The sequence below is a fragment of the Styela clava genome, chromosome 11, assembly GCF_964204865.1.
Source record: "Styela clava chromosome 11, kaStyClav1.hap1.2, whole genome shotgun sequence".
NCBI lineage: Eukaryota > Metazoa > Chordata > Ascidiacea > Stolidobranchia > Styelidae > Styela > Styela clava.
Window position 1 is genome coordinate 13,386,636 of NC_135260.1, and position 11,028 is coordinate 13,397,663.

At 34.7% G+C, this 11,028-nt stretch overlaps 1 protein-coding gene across 1 annotated transcript in view; it reads right to left on the minus strand.

Annotated features, from left to right (window-relative positions):
* LOC120347058 (bone morphogenetic protein 1-like) overlaps positions 1–5,616 on the minus strand; it is a 33,024-nt gene extending 27,408 nt beyond the window's left edge. The window contains exon 1 of the mRNA XM_078117668.1: positions 4,942–5,616. Coding sequence (XP_077973794.1) covers positions 4,942–5,440 — 499 coding nt within the window. The 5' untranslated portion in view covers positions 5,441–5,616. The remainder of the gene's footprint in view (positions 1–4,941) is intronic.
* Positions 5,617–11,028: the final 5,412 nt, after the last annotated feature.

The following is an 11,028-nucleotide window of genomic DNA, read 5'->3' on the forward strand; positions in this document are numbered from 1 at the left end:
ACCAAGTATTTTCGCCGTTTCCTATTAACACCAAAACCAATCGCCTGTCTGATTTGTTACCAACAATTTATCTAAATATATTCATAAAATTGAAAAATTCGAAATTGGTATTATGGCAACACATAATTTTGAACTCAAAAATTGACATTCACAACTTATTCCAATTTAGACTGAGCACTTCCTATATCTTTTCTTTTATGTTGTATGGGCCACTGATGTATCGAGCGAGGTGAGAAGTGATATATATCTCACCATTTATTATGAAATAATTTAATTATGATATCACAATCAAAAAATGTTTGCCAACTCATACATGTGGGAAAACGCGCTTTCGGTGACGCTCAGCATTAGAGTATTTGCAAGATTATTTTCCAGTATTGATAAGTTTGTATTCTGAATGTTCTTTTGATTTAACTTAACAAAGTTATGTGATACATGTAAACTAAGACACAGTTTCACTGTAACTGGTTGAGGATGGTAAAAGTGTCGGGTATAAAGAACTTATCTAAGGAATTTGAGCTTGAATCCGATATAATCCAAGCATGTTCTTTGCAGTCACCCAGAAAAGCCATTTCTCGTGGTTCATTCCAGAGAATCATAGAAACGCACTGTTTCTATTTAAAACTTCAAGATCAACCTCGTTATTTTTGATTCGAAAACAACGTTTTTGATACATTTATCGCCTGCTTGACGTTAAATGCCCGTGTCGGTGGTCGAGGTTCGGTGAAAGACGAAATTGAAATGTATAACAGCAAACATAGATCGTTTCAACGCCGAAAGAGACGTCTTGACACGCCGGTGACAAGTTGTAAACACAGTTTAAATATTAAAGTGATATTTAACGGGTAATTTATTTCTCACGCTGAATCCAGCAGCGGAGTTTAATTTATACAAATACGATAAATTATGTGGGTATTTTACATAACTGTTTTATTTTATTCGTTATTTTCGTTATACAATTACTATGAAAAGGATGGCGGTTACACTACTCTTTTTTAGGGTTGTCAATTCGTTTCTTTTCTTGTGAAAACTTTTCTTTGCGGAATGTTCGGTAGCAAACTAATAAATGTTATTAGAGTTTGATTAAGATCTTTAATCGGGGCATCAAAACAAAGACAGGTGATTAATTAGAAAATCACGAGGCCGTACGTCATTCGTTGTCAACAAAATATCAACCAATACAAACTTTTTCTAAACTGAACTCTTGTATGATTCGCCGAACGACATGATCGAGCCAATGTTTGTACTCCAACATTTGTAAATTTATTAGTGGTTTTGCAACAAAAGTCATATGCAATCAAGAATGCGTGGAGATTAACTTTAATATAGTGTACTTTCGTGAAGATGTGTCTCGGTAACTGAGCCTATATGTGACTCGCGAGCATACACGTTATAATTACAGTCGTCTTTATTAAGTTTCTTTTAATCTATAATTCTTTTTTCTGTCGTACCATTGCCTATAGGCTAGGTTATATGGTATTGATACTATATGCATCTATCTTAACTCATCCCTAACTTATCTACAAAGACTTTTTAGAAACAAGTCATAAACTTGACTCGTGATAAAGCTCTGTGTAAGCAGGAACATTGAATTTGAGTTGATTAATATTCGTCCAATATATAATAACCAACGAATAGATACGAAGGTGTTTTTCGATAGGCTAGGCAATTTTCGAATGCGGAGCTCTGAACATAATGGGTTTAAATTACTTTTATGAGTGTGTGTTTTACCGCTTCTGCTTTACAGATAAACTGGAAGGTGACTTAGTTTAGCAAGATGATATGGAAATCGTTGTCACGACACATTTTCTTTCAATCAATGTTGATAGATACTCGACAAGTTCACACGCAGCGAAGTGTGCTTCATTCCCAAAATAATCATTACCGATCACAAGACAATCAATTCGGAAGTTGTGATAAGTGTATCTGGTATATGACAAAGGATCCTGGAGTAGGTATTGTATTGTCATTGGTTAGTCTTAAGTCCAACAAACTACTGAATTTAAAATAACAGACCAATTCATATTAGAAGAGATATTTGCTACGTTGTAAAGATGTTATTTGGGTTTGAATCGGGTAGGGAAACGTTTTGGAAATCTTTTATTATCAATTTTGTATAACAGACAGTCGCAAGTAGTTGAAGACAAACCATTCATCTTCAACGTAGAATAAAAATTTAAAGCTTCGACCTATTTCGGGTAAATAGTTAATAGGTATAGGTTGAATAAAGAAATTTCAATTGATATAAATAAAAATTTCATAAAATGATCATCATTTCATCATTAACTTATACTCCTTTAAATTATGATGCTGCAAATTCAAGGATTCCAACTTTATATCAATACATTTTGATACTCATGTTTGGCATTCAGAGTGTTTTACATAGTTTGGATTGACAAATAATTCAAGTCTTGTTTTTTTTTTTATCTATGGGGTATTTTGAGTAAATGATGTGTTATGGTAAATTTTGTAACCCCGATCCTAATCCCTTTCATAAAACATGTGAGTGCAAACGACATTTCTCTCGACCTATTGCGTAGCGTTTGTATTTGTTGACATTTAAATTAACGCCTGCTGTATTAATATAAAATAAACAACTCTGGTCAGTCTGTCTACTTGCGTAAAAACGCTTTGGGTTTACGGGTCATTGAAAAAGCTTATTTATATTACATATTGGATATTTCAAGTTGAAGGATGAGCCGAATAAAAAGTTGCACTTCGAGAGCAGGGGAATCGTGAAACATCGGTATGCAATTCGTCATTAGATAACACCCTCTTCAAGCTGAGAGGTATTTGATTGTTTTGGTATTTGTTTTTATCGATTTCTTTCAACAATTCATATTTTGCGGTCTCGATTTTTCTGTTTTGTTTAGTAAGACTATTTTCACACTCATTTTCTCTTTATCGAACGAGAAATGAATTACAAACCTATTTTTAAAGTTCAGTGTTATATCTGGTAGAACATCAAAAAACCAACGCAATGTTGATCACTCTTGCAGCAAAATTTAGACAGTGGTCTCCATAAGCTCCGGATGCCGGATCTCAATTACAACAGTTTTAGCCTTGTATTTCCATAGATTACGGAAATCCGTCAGCAAGAAACTCGTGTTGATATTTATGCCATAAAAAAGCAAGATTTCTTTTGACTAGACTATCAGTGAATATCTCCTATTTCATATATTGCATCAAATTTATATTGAAAACTCCAATAAACAAACGACTTTCTATTCAACAATACCACAGCTTTTTTACTCTTATTCTTGTAAATCAATAAAGGTACGTTTTAATTTATTTTTCAATGATAGTTTACCGCAAAATGGTAATTTGAGTCGATTTAGGGGAACACAAGCAGATTTGGCTCCAAACATCTCACCGATAACACCAATTTCAAGTGGAAAACTCCTGGTACAGTTGTATTTACGTCAGAGCCGGTATTGACTGGAGCCGGTATTGACTGAAGGGAAATAAATGTTTTGACAAAATGATGTTAATTGTGATCCATGTATTTGTTTAAACACGTGATCATTTGCTTGGCGTCGAAACAGATACATGAATGAACAAATGAAATTTGTACAGCAGCAGCTAAATGATTCCAATGTTGTCACGCTAAATTGGCAAATATCCTCCGCGATTAATTAAGTTCGAGTATGGACCGTCGATAGCGATTTTACAATGACTTGGTTGGATAGTATATTTTCGGTTGTGAAGAGATAAATTAGATGTTTCATCGTTTATTTACTGGGATTGCATCAACTAAGCTCGTTTGTTGACGTTGTGAGTTAAAGAGATATCGCTGGTTCGAGATCTGGTTATTATACACAGATAAATATAAATTAATGAGGCTTTTCAGACGCGTATTTGTCATTACAGAGATGTCAACTACAGTGGATGAACAAAATAAATATTAAAATAATCCATTTAAAGTAATATGTGGAAAAAATCCCCCCACCTTTTCGAAAATCGGCATTTTGTCTAACACCGTTGGGTACATTCTTGATCCCGAGTTTGATCCCCTGATTTGGAACTATATATAATACTTATATCAATTGAACTTATTTTCATTCAATAAAATTGAGAGTACGTACAATTAACCTTGTTACTATAATTAGTCTTCATACATTATTATTAAAAAGCGTTCATAGAAAATATTGGAATATCATGGTAGTTGAAAACTCTTCGAGGCAGTTATAACATAAGTCGATTTTATTAGCAATTCCGACTGAGTGCATATTTGAGCATTGCTTTCAAAAAATGTCGACTTACGTAATTTTATCAATTAATTTACCGGTATATTAAAGTTAATTTTACTGAAGTTTAATGAAGTTCCTCACTGGAATTATTCGGGCGTGAAATTATGGGTTATTTGTCATTGACGCGACTGAAATTTAAAGTAAGGTCGTCATAAGAGGGAAAGTTGACGAAAATATTACGACTGCCGTCGGTGAACTTGAAACGACAAAGTTGAGCATAGAAACTACAAAAACGACTTGATGTGGCAAAATAGCTACCGGATAATTACCGATTACGTCGGCAAACTTTTCATTTGATTTATTCCGATGAGAACGAAAATAGCATAATGACAAAAGAGGCGCCAATTTTCTGGTCATTTCAAGTGCACCTTAATCAGCTTATCATCACAATTCTCTCTTTAAACTTTAAGAGAGAGGTGACCGTAAGTCTTCCCAGGACAATTATATCATACCCTTGAGGAGCGTATTTCACACGGTAGCATCCCAACAACAACGAAAGTAACAAATCAAAAAATCTAGTGCACAATCCCCAATAACATATAAATCAAACTAAGAGACAAAATGTACTTCTGATTAGCCAGTTAAGGGCTCTTCAGAGCCACAGTGGGCGAGCGGTTATGAAATTAACTATAGATAGATGTGTAATATTACCACGCAATCCTCATATACGCTAAAACAATATAACACTTACGTGCTTTGCATGGGTCTTTTAGTATTTTATCTTCGCTTTCTTCTGGTTGATCCACCCATATAGTCGTCTGTTCTTGGCTATTAACTGATTCGATTTGAAAATTTATTACGCTAATACCAGCTACAACCGACCACGTAACTCCGGGCGCTAAGCCCTGAACGCCGGTGGGTTGTAATAACAACAGCGGCAAGATATAGATTGCCATCGCCGCAAAAAGAGTTAATCGACGCCGGTATGTTTTCGTACTTCTCATGTTCAGACATCCACTACACAATGTCCTTTGCTCATCCATTAGCGGTATTTCTTTGTGCAATAAGACGTTTGATAATGTTTCCTTCGTTTTCAAAAATTTCATATTAGTCCTTTGTCTTTCCATGCAACCTCCGCTCGCCATTTTCACTGATCGAAAATATCCCCTTTTACAGCAAACGCTGGGTTCTATATCTGCGCAAAAAAATGCCTTCTCCGTTCTAAACTTCGCACGACAAAAGTCTGCCATCTTCCTATCTGAGACGGGACAGATAACGGGGTCTTTTGCAATAGAAGAGCAACTATTGTCTGTTTATCTCACTTCCAAGCTACGCCGCCTACTAAATTACTAGACCTATCGCTCAGCGGGAACGTAAACAAACAAAAATATTTTACGCCTCCGCCTCGTGTCCAATGGTCTGTAATGAAAGGGGAAAAATACAAACATGGAAATTAGCGTTGTCGTATGCTATATCCTTTATCAGTGTTTATTTTTCTTTCTAAGAACTAATGCAAATATCACGCAACAGGTGGAATGAAAATTCTAGCGCCAATCAGTTGATTTAATGGTAGAATTACAAATTCGACTCACATTCTGTAGCATGATAAAATGTTCCAAACCGATAGAAAAGAAACACTAGTGTGCCAGACTGCCTGATCACAAAAATGAAATGCGCTTTTATACTGTCGTAGAAAGTCAACAATTTTAGGTTATACATAATTTAAGAAACGAAATCCGCCGCTCGTGAAGCGGTTAAAACACTGTCGTCGGATACTTGACGGAGTCAAAATACGGTAATTTGTATTTATGTCGGCGAGTCGTGACAACTAAACAAAACCAAACCACGGATTCCCAAATTACGAAACAAGTGCATAAAAATATTTTTAAGAACGATGGTGCATTGTCTTGACCACGTTGTCATTTCAGGTTTCCAACTTTGGTCAGAAGTCTGATTAGTCATTTCACCGAAATACAAACCTAGTCCAAGGTGTGATAAACTGCCAAACAGACGATTTGACATGTTTTCAAGAAGCGCTAAATCGAAGTTTCTAAATAATTATAAATTCAAGAAAATTAAACTTAATTCGACTTTAGTAGGTTTCTTTGTTTGATAAACCCTTTAAAATCGTTATTTGGAGTAAACTGGTACATTTTTACGAAAATTGTTGTAAAATTGTTTGAACTCTTGAGAAGATTACTAAAACATTCCTCGGTAGCCAAAAAATAAAGTTGGGGAGTTTATATCTTCAATACACACATTTAACTATTGATAAGTCTTACTCTAACTTTCCCAATTAATTTAAACCTGGTAAATTATAGTACTTTTTAAAATATTTCCACTTTTCGGACCGCTCGCTACCTCAGATATTATCAACTGAACTCTTAATATCTGGCAAGTACTTTTATTTCAGAAAACCACCTGCTTCTATTTATTTTTAAGTAAATGTCAAGCTGAGGAGCACAGGAGAGAATTTCACATTCAAGCACGACGTGAGTCAGCCAACTCGGCAGCCAAGCCACAACTACCCACGTCGTTGGTTATCCGTCAATCAATATGACGTAATCTTCAACAAACTTGTAAAGTTTTCAAACCCAATAATTTATTCATGAAAACCAATTCCCCACAGCAGTGGTATCAATGTCTACGAAACATAATCTGGTTTAGTTTACATTTTATGGACAACTAACTCTACATGGATTATCTTATTAAAATGAAGATTTGTACAAGTATAGATAGATTTCCCTAAAGACCACAATGAGGTGTCTTACAGCATTATTTAAAAATTTATCTCTAAATGAAGATGTCTTATAGCTAGCTTTACTGATGGACATGGCACTCTTATCGATTGAAATGAGTCCCAGACATTGGCATATGGGACATGACATAGCAGTATTAATATCTATAAACGGCAACATTACCCATGTGCGCAGATCAAACTAACAAATGTGACAAAAGACAACATCAAGGCGCAATCGATATTTGTCTAGCATTGGCAAAGCATTATAATACTAATGCGAAGTATGTCTATAACTCATAAACAGATAAATCTTAGAAGGTCATCTGGTTGTCGGCGCCACATATTTTTGAATATTCTACGAAGGACCATTTCTGTCTCCGAGTTATATGTCAGATTTTTTGTTCGTTTACAACACTGACATAATTTGACGTGTTTTTGTACTGTCGATTATAAATAATGACTATTATTATGATAACAACAAAGCGACTCGGAATTACATTATGATATCTGATCACTTGAATATTCAAATGTCTATCACACTAAAATGATTTCATTTCAGTTAAATACTTGTGTTGCTGTCCTTTAAATCGAGTCCACTGTCTAGTGTCCATATGGCAGGCCAATAGCTTTCTACGGCGAAGGCCATTCGAATGAAGATTGGGATCTTGTATCCATTCCTTTTCCTAACTATTTGGTCTGGAAATGGGCACTTGTCGATGTTGTTCCTGGCAGAATGCCACTAATACTTCCACCCCACACAACGTTACATACGTACCTAAAACCAGGCCCTTCTTTCATTCGAATTTCTGGCTCTGAGCCAAAAAATAATACCCATTGTGTAAAGGGTGGCGTCATCAAAGCATTCGCGTGTTTGACACGCGCTTTGAAGTATATGTTGTAACTCTTCGAGGTACGGCTTTCATGCTTTGCTGGAATTTCAAAGATTCCCTGCTGGGTCCATTTTACTGATTACTTTTGTTTAAAGGACATTTTATCTTTTTTCAAATATGAACGATAGATAATTTTAGTCTTGTATATATGTTTATATGGTTTTTAGTAGAATGTAGAGCATATTTTTTATCAAATGATTTATTTATAAGAAAAATACGAAGTTTAGTATCTGTATTATTGTTATATAATAAAGTAATGTGGTCTATTTTGAGGGATTCAAAATATAAAAATCGGTATGTGATAAGAATGTGGTAAAAAAATTGCGGTTTTTGAATTCAATTTATGAAAATATGAAATCATCGCACATACATTTTTATTCCAGCTGTCACGTGATTGGGCCATTTAGGCATTTTAATTAATTTCAGCCATTTAATATTAGTAGCATTTCCGTTCTGCAAATATATTAAAATTTTAAAAGCGCGATACGGACTTTGAATACGATTTAAACATATAACTCCGATTATGAAGTTAGGCCAAGATAATATTATCACGATGACTTAAGAGAATGAACAATAGTTAATGGTTGATTTCAGTATCACACTTTGATTACTGGTCGTCAAAAAAAGTTCAGTAAAAACTAAATCAAACTGTACTGAGAAAAATGCTACCGAGGTCTCAATACAGTGTGCAGTTTCTTTGGGAGCTGGTCCAGTTAGATAAGGTGTAGAATTTCCGTTTACATTGACACCTATAAATTTTATTAGCTGGCCAATTTATTTCTTTATTTAGGTTATTATCATTTGTCTTTATTTTTGTGAATACCGTTTATGGCCCTCATGCGTGGGGGTGGCCATGGTAAGACAGAAAAACTGGCGATGGTAAGACGGAAAGTTGCTCAATGGTATTTAATGAAACAATTGACCTTCTAAATAAGGATACATAAGCTCATCTGCGAGCGGATATACAGTCCAGTTTTGTTTTCTATTTCAATTCAATATTTCTATTTACGTCACACTTTATTAATCGTACAAAAAATATTTTATATCAGCATTTTAGCAACTTCCTGCAGTTGTCCGATAACATACCGGAAATCTCCCACTCGAAGTGACGAATTTCGAAACCGACGGCACTCGCCGTAGACGCCTCTAACACAATAACTGACGAATCGTTTCTTTCGAGAAAGAATTATTCGCATGAGTTTCGAATGCTTGGAAGCATGTACGTCATTCTTTTTTGTCGTGCGTCGAAGCATTACAAAATTGAGTAACAAACAGTTTTCCGATTTGTCGATCTGTATACAATACGTTGATGGAATAGAATATTCCCACCCTGACCGAATGACACCTGCGCTATTTTGAGAAATCTTCAAATAGGCGTCTTCGTATCAGGAAACGCTTGATATCATTCGAACATATGGTGGAGCCAAATTAAATGTGGGTGAAATTAGATCTAGTACAAAACACGTAGAAACAAAGTGGGCATTGACATGTCTTAAAATAGAACATATAAGTTTAATATTTGATCAAGTATATGCACTGTGAATACCATTACATACCCTTTCCATGCTAGTTGAGAGCACTCAATTGTGAGTGAGTCATTTGTCTTCCTGATTAAACTATTATATGTAACACAGGAGATTCGAATTTCTAAAAACTGACGTCCAAATGAAATGAGGCATTGTATTATAATCATGAAAAATCCCGGGGTTCCCGAAGACCCCAAACCGCAAGAGGGAATCAATTTACGGGCGTCATGACTCTGGATTGTCATTGTTTGCCAAAAATAAGCAATGTCTGGCACATTCGTAGTGAAAGTCTGGTTATACCACAACAATCTTAATTACAAAGTATGGGTCATTTTACAACACTGACGATGCCTGTTGAAAATGATTATCTTTATTAACGAAACATTTTGTTTCAGAAAATTAGTCGTACAAAGGAAAATTTCGGTACTCCTGAAGTATGCGCACCAAGATGTCGCACAACCCGAACCTTAACCTGGCAAATAACCTGAGTTCAGATTGTGCGCCATCTTGGTGCGCATACTTCAGGATATCCAAAATTTCTTTATGTCATCAACTGAAAAATAAAATTTGTTTTATTATACAAAAGGCGATTTAATATCCGAAAAATAACGAATGAAAGAAAATACACACAAAAAAAAACAGGTATACAGTACATATACTCCATTTGTTTCAAATGTAGAATATTTGTTGGCTATTGGGAATAAACTCGAAACATGTATGTTTTATCAAGAAAACCATGAACACATTATGCATGAAACTAGTGAACATGAAACCCCACAATTGATTTACCTCACGAGAATTCCGAACCTTATCGATAATATTCGAAATGTAATAACATGGAAACACATTTTGAAAAAAGAACAACTCACAAATGCCATAAACTGTTATCATAAATTGAGTTGTCATCACGGCTGTAATGATAACGTCAGAAATCAATCCAATCGATTAAAACAACTGTTTCGATATCCGATCATTGATGCGGTGCGACAGACAAGTTTATTAGGCTTTTTGTATTATTGGAAATTTGACGAATATCGGAATAAATTATAGAAAGAATAAATTACTATAACTCGAAAACATTCAAATTGGATTTCATCAATCCTGTCGGCTGTGGTTGACCATTTGCCAATTTAACAAAACAAGGGTTAGTCCAAGGATAGGCAAAGTTTATTTGTGCAATGGCATTGAGAAAAGCATTTTTTTTTCTTCAAAAGACGATATCTTATAGTTATCTTTTACATAATAAAGTTACCTTTAGTTAATATGCAAAACATTCTAAGTTAAAGATTTTATATCAGAAATATATCAGGTGGCGAAGCATGAACAACAACCGGCATATATTTATTTTACCAAGAAAAGTAACACATTACCAGTTAGCGTTCTTGAGAAGAATAATGTCAATGGTGTTGTTGTACCAGAGATGAAAAAAATATCAAAATTATTTTATAGTTTCGACAACTCATACTTTAGATATTCTAATAAGTTTAGAATAAATCTAAATTTTGTATGTAGTTGGGAGTAAATTTCACAACGTTTTCTAAAAGCAAGTGACCGCACAAAATGTTTTGGCGAGCAGAATGGAACCCGTGCGCCATAGTTTGCCCATCTCTGGTCTAATCTGGCCAGTATTGTTTTTGACAAATTGTTTTCATACTTTTACATGCGCATTCGGATATAACAAT